Raw genomic sequence first — 19,898 nt, forward strand, 5'->3', positions numbered from 1 at the left:
CAAATGTACATCCTTGAAAATTTGTGGGATTGACTATTTTGTAGCATAGAAGATTTTTTCCACTCTCTCCCTGGGTTCTGCTTCCTGCTGTTGTGGCTTCATTTTCAATCTCTTTTCTCCACCATTTCACAAAGGTGACCACTGCTAACTCCAGGTTTGCAGGGCATTCATGGCTGACACCCCAGAAAAAAGGGACAAATCTCTTTCCCAATATTTCAGACAGGATTTCCTGATTATCTTGACTTGATGCACATACTCCTTTCTGGATTGGTCACTGTGACAAAGAGGAGTAAGTACTTTGATCCATCTACTTCTTACCACTTCTGCTGCTACCACTCTGGTCCAGCAAAAGAGATGACATTGTAATCTCTTCCCTGGATCATTCCAGTAGCCTCTTAATTGGTTTCTCTGTTTATGTCTTTTCTCTCTTTCAGTCTGTTCTCAGTGCTGGAGCCAGAGCTGTTAATGTGTTTGTCAGATCAGAACCCTACAAAGCCATTCATTTTATTTATTTATTTATTTATTTATTTTATTTTGAGACAGAGTCTTGCTCTGTCACCCAGGTTGGTGTGCAACGGCACAATCTCAGCTCACTGCCACCTCCGCTTCCCAGGTTCAAGTTATTCTCCTGCCTCAGCCTCCCAAGTATAGGATTACAGACAAGTGCCAGCATGCCAGGCTATTTTTTTGTGTTGTTGTTGTTGAGATGGAGTTTCACTCTTGTTGCCCAGGCTGGAGAGCAATGGTGCCATCTTGGCTCATTGCAACCTCCACCTTCTGGGTTCAGGTTATTCTCCTGCCTCAGCCTCCCGAGTAGCTGGGATTACAGGTTGTGAGCCACCACGTCTGGCTAATTTTTTGTATTTTTAGTAGAGATGGGGTTTCATCATGTTGGCCAGGCTGGTCTCGAACTCCTAACCTCAGGTGATCCACCCTCCTCGGCCTCCCAAAATGCTGGGATTACGGGCTTGAACCACCATGCCTGGCCAAGCTTGCCCATTTCGCTTCAAGGAAAACTAAAGTCTTCAACAAGAATTTATTTATTTATTTAGAGACAAGGTTTCACATTGCTATCCAGGCTAGAATGCAGTATGGCTCACTGCACCCTCAAACTCCTGGGCTCAAGTGATCCTCCCATCTCAGCCTCCTAAGTAGCTAGGATTACAGGCATGCAATACCACACAGGGCTACTTTTTGAATTTTTTTTTTTTTTTAGAGATGGGGTCTTGCTGTGTTACCCAGGCTGGAGTGCAGTGTTGTGATCTCGGCTCACTGCAACCTCCACCTCCCGGGTTCAGGCAATTCTCCTGCCTCAGCCTCCCAAGTAGCTGGGATTACAGATGTACACCACCACGCCTGGCAATTTTTGTGTGTGTGTGTGTGTGTGTGTGTGTGTGTTTTAGTAGGCACGGGGTTTCACCATCTTGGCCAGGTTGGTCTTGAACTCCTGACCTCAAGTGATCTGCCCGCCTCGGCCTCCCTAAGTGCTGGGATTGCAGGTGTGAGCCACTGCACCTGGACTTAATTTTTAAATTGTTCTGTTGAGATGGGGATTCTCACTATGTTGCCCAAGCTGGTCTCAAACTCCTGGCCTCAAATGATCATTCCATCCTGGCCTCCCAAAGTGTTAGGATTACAGGTATAAGCCATAGCATCTGGCCTGGTTCTTACTTTTCAAAATGACTTTTATTTTGAAATATAACATACATACAGTGGAAAACATGAAAAAAATGGAATAGCTAGATGATTTATCATGAAGTGTTCATTCTTGCAACTGCCACTTGAGTCAAGAAATAGGATACCATTGGGATCCCGAATCCCCTCTTGCACCCCTTGTAATAAATAATTCCTGACTCCTCCTCAAAGGTTACCACTCTCCTGCCATTTGTGGTCATTGTGGTTGCATTTTGTTATAATTTTATGAGCCGAGTACACTTCCCTAAACACTATGATCTAGTTTTGGCTGCTGTATTATTTTATATAAATGGAATCATATCATTTATATTCTTTTGTGTCTAGCTTCTTTCCCTCAACATTATGTCACTGTGGGTAGAAGTAGTCTTTTTCTTTTTGATTGCTATGTAGTTCATTGTAATGACTATATCACAATTTATTCATTTTCCCATTGATGCACATTTGTTTTGTTCTTTTGTTTTTTTTTTAAACAATTTTTTTAATGATTTACTTCTTTGTAGACATAGAGTTTCACTTTGTTTCCCAGGCTGGTCTTGAGCTTCTGGCCTCCAGTGATCCTCCCATGTTGGCCTCTCAAAGCACTGGGATTATAGGCCTGAGCCACCATGCCCAGCCCTGTTTTTTTGTTCTGGTTGTTATTAATGAACTGGATAGAATCATTGTTACACATTTTCAGCATACATTTGCACACATATCTGAGGCATGTACACCTTAAAGGTTGTGGGCATAGACTATGCATATAATTAACCTTAGCAAGTGTTACCAAACACTTTTCCAAAATAATTTTCCACTGGCAATATTTTGAGTTTTCACTGGTTCTACAATGTTGCCAACGCTTGGCACTGTCAGTCTTTTAAAATTACACTGTTTTGGTGGCTGTTTAATTATGTTTCATTGCTGTTCTGCCTTGCATTTCCCTGATCGTTAATGAGGTTTAGTGTCTCTCCTATATATACTGGCTAATTGATGTTCCTCTTTGGTCAAAGGCCAGTAAGTCTTTTCTCATTTTTGTCTTAGGTTTTCTGCCTGTTCCTTATTGATTCATGGGAGTTCTTTATAGATTCTGGATGCATGGCCTCATGCAAGTTATATGTATGGCACATATTTCTTCTCATTCATTTGCTTGTTTTCTCGGTCCCTAAGGTTGTCTTTTGATGAATGGGAATTCTTAATTCTAATATGTTTCAACTTACAGCTTTTCCTTTATGGTTAGAACCAGTGGGGGAAATGACAGTATTTTCAATAGATGATACTGACATAATTGGCTATTAATTTAAAAGATGAAACTTGACCCCTATTTGAAACCATAATAGAAAATCAATTCCAAGTATATTGTAGATCTAATAAGGAAGACAAGGCAATAAAATTTGTAGAAGGAAAAGTAGGACAATATCCTTATGACCACAGAATAATGAAGATAACGGCAAAGGAAAAGCACTAGCCAGAGTCATCTTCACAATATTGACTCTTCCAATGAATGAACACATCTTTCCATTTATTTATACCTTTTTAAAGTTTCTTTCAAAAATTGATTTCTTCATTGAAGTCTTATACATCTTTTTTTATTAGATTCATTCTAACATATTTGAATTTTTATGATACTGCTACTTTCTTAGAAATTTTACCTTCAAACTGTTGGTGGCTGGTAGAAATGTTATTGATTTTAATATATTGGCTTTGTAGCTAGCAACCTTCTTATGTCCACTTCTTTAAAATTTGGAGACAGGGTCTGGCTCTGTCACCCAGGCTGGAGAGTGGTGGCATGATCTCAGCTCACTGCAACCTCCATCCCCCAGGTTCAAGGGATCTCCTCACCCCAGCCTCCGAAGTAGCTGGGACCTCAGGTGCACACTACCATGACCAGCTTTTTTTTTTTTTTTTTTTTTTTTTTTGTATTTTTGGTAGAGACAGGGTTTCTCCATGTTGCCCAGGCTGGTCTCAAACTCCTGAGCTCCAGCGATCCACACATCATAGCCTCCCAAAGTGCTGGGATTACAGGCATGAGCCACCACACCTGGCCCACTTTTTAATTGTAATTGTTAATGTGTAGATTCTTTCTGCATGTAAAACTGTATCATCTGAAAATACTGGCAATCTTGATTTTTTTGCCTTTTAATCATAATTTTTTTTACCATTGTTTTCCAGTACTTTTGAGACAATGTTGTTAAGTGATAATGAGAATCTTTGGCTTATTGCTAATATCAAAGGAAAAGATTTCAACATGTCACCATCAAATATGTGATGTAGGAATAAGGACCTTCTTACTTATTGAAAACAGTGGAGTAAGGACCTTTTTGTTTTGACCATGACAGGAATTTGGAGAGGGTTTGGCTTGACTTGGCAGTTCATCTTTGACCCCTGTGACTTTAGCTGGGGTGACTAGGATTGGAGGATCCCTACTTTCAAGATCACTTTTGCATCCATACGTCTGGAGCCTTGGCGTCTCCTGGATTCCCATTCTCTACTTGGCATCCCGTTCTCCTGGGCCTGTCCACAGGGCTTGGCTCTTTGCAGCACAGCAGTATCAGGGAACCTGGACCTGGTGAATATCAATCTGGCTTCTGCTAGAGCACATGTTCCTCTTTCAGATGTAAAATCCCATGAAGTTGAGCCTGTGAGGTCATAGAAATTGCAATTAAACATATCTGTTAAATTAAAAATCAATTTCAAATCTAAACTTTTTTTTTCTACACAGGAGTTAAAAAATAATAATCTAAACAATTGTCATAGCTGAATTTTAGTACTATGGAGTAAAGAAAAAAAATAGGTGATTCCTTCTATTTTGCGATGACAGACTTTTACTTTTGAGGTTAAATGAAGGTATTTAGGGCAGGAAGGAGAGAGGAAGGTGCATCTGTGCATGGAAGGTGAGGAGGTGGGCACAGTACAGCGTGTAGGTGAGGTGCGAGTGAGAAAGTGAGCATGTAGAGACGAGAGTGGGTGGACCACAGGAAGCTGGGCGGACCACAGGAAGCTGGCTGGAAAAAAAAGTCTTTGACTTTACTTAATTAAAAGCAAGAAAAAAGCAACCCGAAGACAAGCGGAAAATCTCACAGGCAAAGTCTATAAAGGGATGGAAACAAAAAATAAGCCCACATGTGTTCAGAGAAAGGTGAAGTGACTGGCTAGTTACAGTCTGCTCTGTAATTTTTGTATTACTTCGCAGTACTTTATACAGTAAGATAGTCTAATTAACAACAACAACAACAACCAATAAAAGAGCCAATGCTTCCTGGAGAAACAAATAGAAAATTTTCTTTTTGAAAACTTAGATTTCTGAGTTTATGATTCTAGTGATTTTTAAAAATGCGCTATTTAAATAGAAAGAATGTCAAATTAGGGAGTCGGGACAATTTAATCTTTTGTCTTAAGGTAAATATTGTACTTAGGTATTTTTCCACTAGGTGTCTCTTTGCATACATGTTATGATTTCAGAGACAGCGAATCTATTCCTGAAGGCATTCACTTATGTGGATTGTGTCAACAAATATTTCAATTTGGGTTGGTGAGTATTTAAGAATGACTTTAATTTCAGTCCTTCCTAAAGAATGAATAGGTGTCTTTTAGTGACTTCTCTCGTTCTTGCTTTAGATGTTTTGGAGATGCTAACCTAGATTTTTCAGCAGATGCAAAATTGAGGTCCTTGTGCCTGTGTGGTTACCAGCATGATATGGTTTAAGCCTTCAATTCATAGCCTGCCTATGTGGGATTCTGACCAGGATGTGAGCCCTTCATAATTTCTGAATGAAGCCTCACCTAGGATGCACAATTCCCAAACGAGCTGCGTGCAGCTCGTCAGTGTCTGTTTCTGAGAGCTGTATTGCCTGCTGATCAGACCCTTTCAGACCACACAGTGGCAGCTGATCTGTGATCCCACGAGTAGCCCTTTGGGCAACCACATTATCACTGCTAGCCACCTTAGGTCCCCCTGAATTGTCTAAATTTGGTAAATAGCTTACTCATTCTAACTTGTCCTAAAGTTGAGGCAGGGCCAATGTAAGTAAACAGATATTTATTGCGTGCCCACTGCATGTCTTGCCTTCAATGTCTGTAAGAATTATTAGATTCATTCATTCTCTAAGAATGTAATGAGATCTACTGTTTGAAAAAAAAAAAAAAAAGCCTGCTTCTAAGGAGAATTTGAAAAGGCAAAGATTATTCTGAGACAGCACTGCTGATGACCACAGGGCCCTGGACCTGGAGTTTGAAAATCTGAATTTAAATTTGGCTTTAACTTGCTAGTTGTGTAAACTAGTTAGTCTACCCACTCTGTATATTAGTTTCTTCATGTGTAAAAGTGTAAGTTACTTTACAGCGTTGCTGTGAAGACTGAAAACAGTTTGCAATAGTTCTGCCAAATATCATTATAAGAGCCTCCAAGAAAAGTCACCCTATTCTGGGTAAAGCAGCCCTTACCATGATATATATAGTATTTTAACTCCTTATGGTCTCTCTTGTCTGGTAACCCTTGGGCACAACCTTTGCAAAATTACAAGGCCCCTAAAAATGATCTTTTCTTTTCTTCCCTTCCCTCCTTCTTTTCCTTCCTTCCTCCCCCCCTCTCCTTCCCTCCCTCCCTCCTTCCCTCCCTCCCTCCTTCCCTCCCTCCTTCCCTCCCTCCCTCCCTCCCTCCCTCTTTCCCTCCCTCCCTTTTTTTCTTTTCTTTTTTCTTTTCCCTTCCTTCCTTCCTTCCTTCCTTCCTTCCTTCCTTCCTTCCTTCCTTCCTTCCTTCCTTCCTTCCTTCCTTCCTTTCTTTCTTTCTTTCTTTCTTTCTTTTCTTTCTTTTCTCTCTCTCTCTCTCTCTTTCTTTCTTTCTTTCTTTCCTTTTCTCTCTCTCTCTCTCTTTCTCTCTTTCTTTCTTTTCTTCTGAGATGGAGTCTCTGTTGCCCAGGCTGGAGTGCAGTAGCACAATCTTGGCTTACTGCAACCTCCGACTCCCAGGTTCAAGCGATTCTCCTGCCTCAGCCTCCTGGGTAGCTGGGATTACAGGCACCTGCCACCACACCCAGCTAAATTTTTTGGTATTTTTAGTAGAGACGGGGTTTCACCATGTTGGTCAGGCTGGTTTCAAACTCCTGACCTCAAGTGATCCACCCGCCTTGGCCTCCCAAAGCGCTAGGATTACAGGTGTGAGTCACCGCGTCCAACCCCTAAAATGATATTTCTTAAGGAAAGATCTAGCCAGACAGAAGAGGATTTGGCTCCAACTCTAGAGCAATGGGTGCAAGCGGCTGACAGCTTTTATAATCATTTTTTTTTTTTTTTGGCTGCCTTCTAGCCAGTGAATGTTCAGTTGCAGAGTTCCCTGCTGTATGGGGTATAGCTGCTCACTTTGGTGTAAAGGGCATTGAATGGAATAATGTTTGGCAAAGCAGAAATAAAGTGACTGGCTGCCTCAGAGCCATGTACACTGTCTGAATTTCACCAAGTAGAAAAACATTTCATCTTCTGCAGACAGAAAATGTAGTTAGTATTCACGTGGAGAAATGGAGAGATGCAAATTGCAGAAAGGTAAGGGCCATCACTTGCTATTCCTAGCTGGCTCATCCTAGAGCACTGTGTCAGCTCTTGCCTCACAGGCTGGAGTGAAGCAATCTAGGAATTGTGGGTATTATTTGGGGGATGCCCTAGTAGGGACCTGGAAGGAACCAGGCTGTGCTCATGGAACAGACTATGGTAGACTGCAGTGGGCCTCATAATTGATACCTTATCTAGAAGCTACCAATGCTTCCTGTGTCCTTATTAGGGAGCTCGTGACCCTTTTCTCCTATGATGTAGCAGCTTGAGGACAGTACAAACTTTTGAGGTGGCTCCTTGAGTTTCAGTCACAATCCCTGAGAATCACACCTCAGCACACAGCTAGCTTGGATCCTAGAGTGACTGGCTCCTAGAGGTTCCTTGGATCTGGAGCTGGCGTAGGAGAAGCAGGTGTGATGGTGTGTTTTATCTGCACTGATAAAACTGAACAAGAGCTGCCCCTGGGGTGTGTATGTTTGTGTGTCTTTGAGGGGTAGGTTCAAATATGTGTTGTGGTACCCCTGCCTATATAAATAATTGGAATCATTGAACATCTATCCCTGTTTTGGAGAACCAGTGACAACAACTGCTCTCCAGGCAGGTGTCGTGGAACTTAAGACAACCACAGAACAAACCCAACTCTGTAGAAACAAGTGCCAGTGCTTTTCAGGGCCTCTGGTCTACCCCATGGTTTAGTGAAGGGAACCTTGATTGGGTGCAGCCAACACAGGGTGCATGTGGGCCAGGGCTGGGCTCTGGGTGCTCTGAAGAGGATCGGCCAGGGTGTAGCCCACGGCAGGTCTCTGCTTGCCCCAGCCTAATGGCCCCTGCAGGTGCAGACCACATTTTAGAAGTTTCAGGTTCAGGAGGCCCACAGAAGGACAAGAGACCCCTGTAGTTCAGCAACTCAGGGGAGCTTTGTCCCTCCAAGAGGGGCATGGCCAATAGCCATTGGCATTTGGTAGGCCCTTCCGGGATGTAAAAGAGGTAAATCGTTTGAGAGCTCTTGCAGTTTCCCACCTGTTTGTTATTATGGTAAAATGGTCCACTGAGAGGGCAGATTGACGTTATTGGCTGAAAGAAAGTCTTTTATCTCCCTTAGCTTTGTGGATTTTGTGTGTCTGAGCCTTGATTGTCAGGGCTGACAGCTTATGTGGGAATTTGTGAAGCGAAAGCAGGGAAGAGGCCTGCCAGTCTCTGCAGATGATGGATTGCAGTATTTTTATGGTGTCAAAAATAAAGTAATTTTAAGCATCATATTTTTTGTTTGAAAAAAGCTGTGGTTCTTAAAACCATCTGTCAATTCATCATCAAAGTGGAGAGAAGGCAGAAAAGAAATGCAATGAAATGAGCAGAAAAGACAATAAAAAAGGGAAGGTAAATGAAAGAGAAAGAATGAGAATATTCTATAGCAAGTAGAAAACGGATTGGAATCAGAATGACACTTTGAGCTTAAGTTAAAAAGAAAAAAGCAGCCGGGCGCGGTGGCTCATGCCTGTAATCCCAGCACTTTGGGAGGTTGAGGCGGTCGGATCACGAGGTCAGGAAATCGAGACCATCCTGGCTAACATGGTGAAACCCCGTCTGTACTAAAAATACAAAAAATTCACCGGGCGTGGTGGCGGGTGCCTGTAGTCCCAGCTACTCGGGAGGCTGAGGCAGGAGAATGGCGCGAACCCGGGAGGCGGAGCTTGCAGTGAGCCGAGATTGCGCCATTACATTCCAGCCTGGGCGACAGAACAAAACTCCGTCTCAAAAAAAAAAAAAAAAAAAAAAAAAAAGGAAGAAAGTAAAAAGCTTAAAATAATTTGGATGAAGCTATTTTCTCCTTCATAAAGTTCCTGAACAAAGTCACAACCCCGAACTGCCCCTGCCTCATATGTCACTGTACACAGGCTGGTAGGGAAGTCATCGTGCATTTGCTTCTTTCTCTCCTGCTTTGCCTTGACAAGTGAAGTCTCCTACTAATTGGCAAAACGAATGGATCATCTCATGTCCTTTGCTTTTATATGTGAGCAAAGATGAATGTCCTCTTCTGTTTTCCATGGCATTGCTGTGACGGACTACCGTTTAACAGAACATGCTCGCTTACAAACAGTGCTTGTCTCCAGTAGAGTGTGGACGTTTGCTGCCACATGGATTACCTGCTTGTCGATGATCAAGACTTCCGCCACGACGATAACAAGCATTTTTTGTTTCCTCTTAGCTCTGGCTTCTGGATTAAGAATAATGCACATTGTTTGCCTGTGTTTGTGAACTTCGTATAAATGCATTTGCTGCTATGATGTCTTGCAAATGCTAGCACTATAATTTTAAAGGATAAATTAATCTGTGGGTTTTAAAAATTTTAGTTCAGACCTGTTTTGTTTTCACTTAAGGCTCCGTGAGAAAGAGAATCAACCTAGCTCCTATGTTATTTCAACTGGAAAATCGTCTCTAAATCACGATAAATTATCTTCTTTTTAAAAACATGTAAAACATTAGGCATGGTACTTATTTTGCTGCATGATTGCAAAGATGATAGTGTATAGATGATAAGAGTCTAGGGAATAACCAAGACAGTTACTTTTGCATCAGTTGAATCAATAAATTCCCTTAGTGGAATTTTTTTCTTGATTCTTAAGAAAATACTAATTATGCTAGCCTTCTTTATAAATAGTTCATTTGTTGCAGATTGATATTCTTTGTTTATGTTCTGGGTTTAAAATAACATAGGAGGCCGGGCGCGGTGGCTCAAGCCTGTAATCCCAGCACTTTGGGAGGCCGAGACGGGCGGATCACGAGGTCAGGAGATCGAGACCATCCTGGCTAACACGGTGAAACCCCGTCTCTACTAAAAATATAAGAAAATTAGCCGGATGAGGTGGCGGGCGCCTGTAGTCCCATCTACTCGGGAGGCTGAGGCAGGAGAATGGCGTGAACCCGGAGGGGCGGAGCTTGCAGTGAGCCGAGATCGCACCACTGGACTCCAGCCTGGGGCACAGAGCAAGACTCCGTCTCAAAAAAAAAAAAAACAAAAAACAAACAAACAAACAAAAAAAACCATAGGATGAGAGTCCATATTTCTATCTTAAATAACTTACTAAACAATTTCTAAAATTGCTAGAACATACTTGGTTTAGGAAGCATGCAATTTGTGATTAAAACAAAATGAAATGATTCTTTATTAATATATGTGATGGAAAATCTCTTCTTTGAAATTGACTTTATTACTCATTTGCTAACAAAACATACTTTCCAGTTTTCAGTTGCAGAGTTTATCAGGAATGCATTGTATTTCATTTAACCAACTTAAACAATTAATGATTTCATTGGTTTGGCTATGTTTCATGTTGTAGTATGTTGAAAAATTGTTCTTTAAAGAAGATAACTGTTTTAAATATGATTGAGATAACCATTCCCTTAAACTCTGAAACAAAGCACCAGAAATGTCATTGGTGAGTTGGCTAGGGAGTTTAATCAACCTTGAAGTGTGAAAGCTATTTTATTTCAGTGATGAAACCTGTTATCACACTTGTTCAATCCCTTTAGTTGTATACTGATTCCATCAGGAAGAATAGTTTTGTATAATGAAGCTACTTCTAGGTAATGGCTCCCATTCTAGGTAATTGCTACCACTTACTAAGCATGCACTGTGCCCTGTGTGTGCTTCCCATATGATATCTCATTTAATTCTCACAAACACCTTATGAGTTGGTTATTATTATTCAAAGAGGAGGCATTTGTTAGAGCATTAAGCAATTTCCATAAGTTTTCACATTTAACAAGTGGCAGAGTTGGGATTTGAACTTAAAGCTGCTTGACTCTAATCTACGTACTTTAGTGCAGTAGTTTTCTTTTAGAGACAGAGTCTCACTCTGTTGTTCAGGATGAAGTGCAATAGCATAATCAAAGCTCATTGCAGACTTGAACTCCTGGGCTCAAGCAATCCTCCCACCTTAGCCTCCTGAGTAGCTGGGACTACAGGTGCACGTCACCATACCCTGCTAATTTTTAAAACTTTTTTGTAAAAATGAGGGTTTTGCTATGTTGCCCAGGCTTGTCTCATATTTCTGGTCTTAAGTTATCCTTCCATCTTAGTCTTCCAAACTGCTGGGATTACAGATGTAAGCCACTGAACCCGGCCTAGTTTTAAGCATATATTTTTGGTTGTGTACCCATAAAAGAACTTGGGAGCCTCATGTAGCCCCTTATACTTCAAACTGTCACCTAAAGTTTTTGTCATACATGTAGTTGAAAAGATGTGTTTTCTGGCATATTGTAAATATTGATGATAAAAAAGGTTACACTTCTGTATAAAAGTAACCTATGCAATATAGATATCATAAAGAGTTGGTATATCCCATAATTTTTTTTAAAGTAATCTTTAGGACTTGTAAATTTTACATTGTTTTCTTTTCTCCTGAAACTCATATTTTTATTCCACTATCATATGGATTTTTATCCTATTATGTGATTTTTTTTTTTTCTTTAAGAGACAGGATCCCACTCGGTCACCCAGGCTGGAGTGCAGTGGCACAATCATAGCAACTTTGACCTCCTGGGTGGGAGGGATACTCCTGCCTCAATCTCCCAACTACATATGCCTGCCACCATATCTGGCTGATGTTTCTTGTTTTTTTTTTTTTTTTTTTTTTTTTTTTTTTTTTTTTGTAGAGATAGGGTCTTGCCATGTTGCCCAGACTGCTCTTGAACTCCTGACCTCAAGTGATCCTCCTACCTCAGCATCCCAAAGTGCTGGGATTACAAGTATGAGCCATTGTGCCAAGTCCTATTATATATTTTTATGCCTGAAAATATTTTATTGATAATTCTATCATACATTTAAGCTAAAAGAATAGTTTTTGTGTGTGTGTGTGGTGGGAGAACAAGGTCTGGCTCTGTCACCTAGGTTGGAGTTGCAGTGACTCACTGCAACATCAGCCTCCTGGGCTCAAGCCATCTTCCCACCTGAGCCTCCCTGGTAGCTGGGACCACAAGTGTGCACCACCACATCCGGCTAATTTTTGTATTTTTTGCAGAGATGGGGTTTCACCATGTTGCCAAGGCTGGTCTTGAACTCGTGATCTCAAGCTATCTGCCCACCTTGGCCTCCCAATGTGCTGGAATTAGAGTCGTGAGCCACTGTACCTGGCCAAGAATACATATTTAAATTAAAATTAATTTAAAACTTTTTTGGTGACATAATTATTTAAGCCAAAAAATTTTATTCAGAGTTATTATTACAATTATTATTGGTACATAATTTAACAAACATTAATATGATATGCTACCCATTTTGACTGATAATGATTGAATAAAACAGATGAATATTTTTATTGAATATGCAGTACTTAATGAGACAGATGAGACATTCCCCCCTAATTATGTAACAGACACATGAATGAACATTATTTATTACTACAATGAGAGAGTTGAGAACTAATTTTAATCCTATTATTGGTTTTTATGTATGTAAGCACTTAGAAATATTTTTCACATAAGTAAATATGTAGGAATCGAGCACTTTTTGAACTCCTTCCAAGGATATGCCAAATATCACATGGTGATTTATCAGAACAATTACTTTCATAATCCATAGATAATTCAAATAGGTTTTTCCTTAATTTTGTTGAAAGCAAAGAACTGGAAACCTCTTGATATACAAAAGTGTTTTGTTACCCTGTCATTAGGTTCTTATCTATTTTTAAATTTGTGGTAATTCAGAAATTCATTTTAAAGACATGTCAAATAGTCATTATTTCTTCCTTCAATTCTTATTTATAGGCGCTTTGCTTAAACTGATATTCTCAGAAACGATTGTGAATACTGAAAAATTATTACTTTCAAAACACCTTTGCCAGCATTATTTTTTTCACAATCTGCTTTTATTGTGTGCTTTATATACATATTTTCATCAAAACCTTGGAGCTACCTATTTAGCTTATCAACATATGGACACCATGTGTCTTGGTTAATAGCTGAACCAGTTCTCATTGTCCAAATAATCAAAAGTATGTACATGAGTCTCCATAGCCCTCATTTCTTTTCCTAATTCTTCTTGGTTATGGCCATGGGCTTTGTCTGGAAGAGGAGAACCAAGAGTTGAGCTTAGCTTATTTTGGTGGTTCTTCTGCCCAAAATTATTTTTGAATCATTTTAGTGGAATTTAGATTTCATATATTTCAACTACTTCAAGAAACAAAGTACTGGTCAGGCATGGTTGCTCACTCATGTAATCACAATGCTTTAGGATGCCAAGGCAAGAGGATTGTTTAAAACCAGGAGTTTGAGACCAGCCTGGGTGACAAAGCAAGACCCTGTCCCAATTTTTTTTATTTAAAATTAAAAAAATAAAATAAAATAAAGACACAAAAAAAGAAACAAAGTACTGAAACTTCAAGATTATGAATGAAACACTCATACACAGACTCCACAAAGGGACATCCAGCCCTAGCTGCCTCCCATCCCACCTCCACCACCCATGCCAGTGACTGCGTATTATTTCTGCCCTTTTGCTCTTTGACCAAAGGAAGTATGACATCAACACCATCTCATTTCCATATCCTGCAGATTGGGAAGGAGACTTCTAATGGGATATTCATGATGCCAATATTTTACTAAACAAATACTTGGAATTCACAAATTTCCTTTATGGAAACTCATCTATAGTGAGTGGTTTTATTGCTTGTATATTTAATTCATTTACTCAACAAATATATATTGAACTACATATACAGAGCATGACATATACAGTCCCCTGTATACAGAGACTGGGAACACAGCAACAAATAAGTGAACAAGGCTAGACACAGTGGCTGTCTTCAGGTAGGATATATTATACTGGAGAGTCAGATGTTAAAGAACCAATTGCAAAATTAATCATTCACTACAATGATGAAAACTTCTATGAATAAAAAATAAGGTAATGTGAGAGGCTATAAAAGGTGATTGATCTCTCCTAAGGATCAGGGAAGGTTTTCTTGATGAAGTGACCTTCTGTCAGACAGTTGGGAAAATTAGATGGTATAAGCCATCCTAGGTGGGGACTGTTGAGAAAAAGCATGCACCAAGCCCCTGAAATGGAAATAAATGTGTTTGAGGGCTTAAAAAAAAAAAAAAGACATTGAGTAAGGGAGATGGAGAGAAACAGATATGGGAACACCCCAAGGAAGGGCTGGAGATGAGGTAGTGGTCAGATGGTGCAAAGCCTCACTTGTAGGAGGTTTTCACAATTTTGATCTTTATTGAACGACAAATGACCATTGTAGGGATTTAAGGAAAGAGGTAAATAGTCAGATGTGCACTGAAAAAAAATCACTGGGCCTGAGAGAAGGCTGGGACATCAGCTAGGATATTCTTGCAGTGGTCCAAGAGGGAGGTGCTGATGGCTTGGACTAGGATGATGGCAATAGGTGTGGACAGAGAGGACTTAAGGGATAGTTAGGAATTAAGCAGGTAAAGTGCATACAAAAGAAAGACTCTGAGTTGAGATGGAGCTCCCTGGGTGCTGCTGCAGCCATCCAAACCACAGTGGAGCAGGCAGAACCCCTGCCCTCCTGAGCAGGGCTGCAGCCACCCAAGCTATACCTACAGATCTGAGTCTCCCTGTGCTCTTGGGGGGCCAGGAGCAGGCAGGAGCCCTGCCCTCCCGGGTGCAGCTACAGCCACCCAAACTGTAGCTACAGACCCAGGCCTCCCACTCCAAAGAGTAGTCAGGACCTACCCGCCCCAGACTCAGGCATCACTGCACTCTTGGGGGCCTGAGAAGGCCCCTGCTGTCCTTGCAGGCTCAGGGGTGCCTGCTCTTGCTGCCTGGCTTCTCCCTTCCGTCAGTGCCTGCTCTGATGGGAGCAAAGTCCCCACAAACCCAGGCAGCATGGACAGCAGCAGGAGGCAGACAGATTCCAGGGCGGAAGGGGGAGGTCCCTGGTGAGGCTCACCTTCAGGCTGGGGAGGGCCTGAAGACTGGGGGCCGGGCTGCCAGTCTCACCAACTGGAGTGGGAACTTGTGGTGCCTTTTCTGGGCCCTCCCATGGCCACCCATGGACCAATCTGTGTGCATTTTCTCACCTCTGAGGCCGTAAAAGCCCGAAGATGAGCCAGAGCTGAGCAGATATCCCGACAACCAGTTGCAGGGAGTAGCTACCCTCTGCTGAGAGCTTCAGGACCTGCAGAGACATTGGGACTAGCAGCTACAGAGAGGAGCGACCCACTTGAAGGCCTCCTCTCTGCTGAAAGCTGAACACTCCATGGGACGACCTGCTTGTGGAGAGGAACTACCCACTATGGGTCTTCTCTGAGCTGTTCTAACACTCAATAAAGCTCCTCTTCATCTTGCTCCCTTCTACTTGTCTGTGTACCTCATTATTCCTGGATGCGGGACAAGAACTTGGGCAAAGGTGCCACCGGCCACAGAAGTTTCTGGCCAGAAGAGCAACAACCCAAAGATCCTGTAACATTTTGATATTCCAACATGTGAGAGTATTCTTTTCAACACACCTCCACCTCCAGCCAAATTGGCTTCCATCACTTAATTTTTTCCAATCTTGAAGATTAAAAATTGAATCATGATATTTTATTTTGCATTTATTTTATTACTAATGAGATGAAGCATTAGTTATTTGCATTTTATTTTTTCAATTTTCCTTTATTTGTTCTTCTATTAGTTTGCTTATTATCTTCTTTGTGACATGTAAGAACTCTATTTTATGGTTCTTATGTATTAAATGTATATTTCAGATATTTTTATCAGCTTGTGACTTGATTTTTTAAATTTAGGTTTTAGTGTTTTTTTAAGAAATAAGTTAAAATTAAGTAATTAAATTTATCAGTCTTTTTATTATGGTTTCTCTCTTTTACATTTTACCAATAAATGTCTTATTAATATCTACATAATATAAACATAGCATTTTTGATATGAAAAGGAGTTCCCATTACTCAGAATTTGGGAACCTCCACTGGTTTAAGAAACAAACAGGTCACGAATGTGTACTTGTCATGTCACTGGGAAGAAGTTGAAAAGCTGTCTGCTTTGGGGAGAGTTTCAGTGGCTTGTGGATCTTTAACACGTTTCTTTCTTGTCAAAGTTGAAAACATGAGGATTTCATTTGCTTTTCTTGAAACCACAGAGTGTCTTGTTTTTCAAGCAACCCACTACAAAGTGCAAACATCAAAAGGAGCCCATCTTGGTATTAAAGTTTGGGACTTCAGAGGCACGGGAGTTAGCTGTGTTTTCAAAGTTGGAAAATAGTGATGGGCCACATTTTCACATCTTAGTTGCGTTGTTTGTCACGAAGAGGAAAAGATTTCCACTTCTCAAAATGTGTGTGTGTGTGTGTGTGTGTATATATATATTAGAGAGAGCAAGCAATATTAAGTGTTTAAATCATGTACATGTCTTGTTGAACACTTGAAAAGAATATTGACAAATGTATAAATGAAATTCTGGCTTATCTTATGAACTCAACTTTAAACAGTTGGCTTATTGAGTTCTGAAATAAAAAGCTATTTATTTATTTATTCATTACAAAAATTGTTTAAGAGACAGGATCTTGTTCTGTCACTTAGGCTGGAGTGCAGTGCTGCCATTATAGCTCACTGTAACCCTGAACCCCCGGGTTCAAGCAATCCTCCCACATCAGCCTCCTGAGCAGCTGGGACTACAGGTGTGTGCCGCTATAACTGGCTATGTTTTTTTTTTTTTTTTCTTTTAGGGACAGGGTCAACCTATGTTGTTCAGGCTGGTCTTGAACTACTGACCTCAAGCAATCATCCTGCCTTGGCCTCCCAAAGCTCTGGGACTAGAGGCATGAGTCACCATGCCTGACCGAAAGGCTATTTAATGAATTACTTTTATTGTAAAATTGATTAATCACAATAGAATTATTTTCTCTCCCCACTCAAAGAGATATGTTTTTCTGAACACGTTAATCTCACATTTAACTGAAAGTATTTTTTCTCTTCTAGCTTTTGTTTCTACTAAGATGACATCATACATGGCTATTGATGGCAGTGCTCTTGTAAGTATCCTTTGGAATACCCCAGGCTTTAGATATTGTCAATTTGATGAATGAGTAAAATAATAGGTTGATTTCAAGTTTGGCCAGCAATTTATTGTCCTCAATTTCATTAGCCACGGTAGAACCAAAGACCCTGTTGCTAGGTTTAAAGGGTCTTATGGTCACCAAGCATTTAAGACCTCTAGATTTTTACTTTTAAAGTTTAAGCTGCATACCATGGTTTTAATATACTGTACATAAATTATATTTTAAGAAGATGCTAGCTATGGTACTGGTGTAACCTCTCATGCAAACTCTATAGGAAAAATTCTGTTAATAATTTCACTGAAATTGGGCTGGGCACAGTGGCTCATGCCTGTAATCTCAGCACTTTGGGAGGCCGAGGCGGGCAGATCACAAGGTCAGGAGTTTGAGACCAGCCTGGCCAACATGGTGAAACCCCGCTTCTACTAAAAATACGAAAATTAGCTGGGTGTGGTGGCGTGTGCCTGTAATCCCAGCTACTGAGGAGGCTGAGGCAGGAGAATCACTTGAACCTGGGAAGTGGAGGTTGCAATGAGCCGAGATCACGCCACTGCACTCCAGCCTAGGCGACACAGCAAGACTCTCCCTCAAAAAAATAAAAATAATTTCACTGAAATCATGGGTATCTTTTAAAACAATTTTATAGTCATATGTTTGCCTAAGATAGATCAGTGAATTGAGCAAGTATATAATTCTATTAGACAAGGAAACTTACGCAGGGAAAAATTAGGACGTTGATGTCAGTAACATGGCATTTCTAATAGAGGGGACTGTGGGGAGTGGTGTGGGATTGTACGGTGTACTTCTTTTGGCAAATCTAATGACCTCATGATGGATGTATAGGACAGAGTTTTAGGAGCAGAGCTGAAAGCAGAATCAGAAGTGGCATGTTGGGAGGATAAAGTATAGACTTTCTGCCATATCTGGAATGTGGACTGTGGTTTCTTGATGCAAATTAGAAAATAGATGTCGAGGGAGTTTGTGGTAACAGGGATGAAGAAACTGAGTTAACCAGACAGTTCCTGAAAGGGACACCTTAGTAAAATGCAGGGCGGCTGATACATCCTTTGCTTGACTTGCTAACAACGTCATATCCCAGAAATTGAAAAAGCAATGAAAACACTTTAATTCTGGTGGCAATTCTAATTAAGGAGAAAACTTGTTAGATATGAAAAAAATGCAGGAAACTTTGAAATACCAGACTGCAGAAATTAAAAATGAAAACACAAATTATAAGAAGTTATATATTGGCCGGGTGCGATAGTTCATGCCTGTAATCCTAGCACTTTGGGAGGCTGAGGTGGGTGGATCACTTGAGGTCAGGAGGTTGAGACCAGCTTGGCCAACATAGTGAAACCCCGTCTCTACTAAAAATACAAAAATTAGCCGAGCATGGTGGTGCACATCTGCAGTCCCAGCTACCTGGGAGGCTGGGGCGAAAGGATCGCTTGAATCTGGTAGGCAGAGGCTGTGGTGAGCTGAGATCTGCCACTGCACTCCAGCCTTGGAAATAAGGGGTGACTCCATCTCAATTAAAAAAATAAAATAAAATAATGATGCTGGGCCTTTACCTCACACCAGATATAAAAATTAACTCAACTGGGAGGATGGCCTCACCAGCACACATGCAGGCCTGAATCATGAATGGGGAGTGGCCAATAAGGGATAAGGTGTTTCTTTAAAAAAAAAAAGAAGTTGGCTGGGGCGCGGTGGCTGACGCCTGTAATCCCAGCACTTTGGGAGGCCAAGGTGGGCGGGTCACGAGGTCAGGAGATCAAGACCATCCTGGCTAACATGATGAAACCCTTTCTCTACTAAAAATACAAAAAATTAGCCGGGTGTGGTGGCGGGTGCCTGTAGTCCCAGCTACTCGGGAGGCTGAGGCAGGAGAATGGCGTGAACCCGGGAGGCGGAGCTTGCAGTGAGCCGAGATGGTGCCACTGCACTCCAGCCTGGGCGACAGAGCAAGACTCTGTCTCAAAAAATAAATAAATAAATAAAAAAGAAGTCATGCATTGTAGGATATTTGCCATCTAAAGCTTGGAGAAAAGGAAGGTGTGATCCAATGGGCGTGGATGGATGGGTGTTTTTTGATAATAGAAATGTGAATAATTACAAGGAACATAAATAAGAGGAACAAATAAGAGAATCAATGTGGTTGCGGTAGGAGGCTTTGGCTAGGAGTTGATATAAAGACTTGTTTACAGGATGCTGAAAGGGAGTCCTGTGGTCAAGATTTAATGCAAATGGACATCGCAGATCTATAAAAATAGAGTAAGGAAGTTGAAGTTCAGAGTAACAAAAATGAAAATTTTTAAATCGGAAAAAAATCCATTTTAAGATTATAAGCCGGGCATGGTGGCTCATGCCTGTAACCCTAGCACTTTGGGAGGCTGAGGCAGGTGGATCACGAGGTCAGGATATGCAGACCATCTTGGCCAACATGGTGAAACACTGTCTCTACTAAAATACAAAAATTAGCTGGGCTTGGTGGCCTGTACCTGTGGGGAATTGCTTGAACCTGGGAGCTGGAGGTTGCAGTGAGCTGAGATCACACCACTGCACTCCAGCCTGGTGACAGAGCAAGACTCTGTCTCAAAATAAATAAATAAATAAATAAATAAATAAATAAATAAATAAAAGATTATAAACATGTGTGTA

General features: G+C 41.0%; 1 protein-coding gene across 7 annotated transcripts in view; it reads left to right on the plus strand.

Annotated features, from left to right (window-relative positions):
- Positions 1-19,898, plus strand: part of IPCEF1 (interaction protein for cytohesin exchange factors 1) — a 203,853-nt gene that overhangs the window by 78,761 nt on the left and 105,194 nt on the right. For all 7 annotated transcript variants that reach the window (XM_050786801.1, XM_050786805.1, XM_050786802.1 and 4 more), the window contains one exon: positions 17,161-17,213. In XM_050786801.1, coding sequence (XP_050642758.1) covers positions 17,178-17,213 — 36 coding nt within the window. In that variant the 5' untranslated portion in view covers positions 17,161-17,177. The remainder of the gene's footprint in view (positions 1-17,160; positions 17,214-19,898) is intronic.

This window comes from Macaca thibetana, chromosome 4 (genome assembly GCF_024542745.1).
Source record: "Macaca thibetana thibetana isolate TM-01 chromosome 4, ASM2454274v1, whole genome shotgun sequence".
Classification (NCBI taxonomy): Eukaryota; Metazoa; Chordata; class Mammalia; order Primates; family Cercopithecidae; genus Macaca; species Macaca thibetana.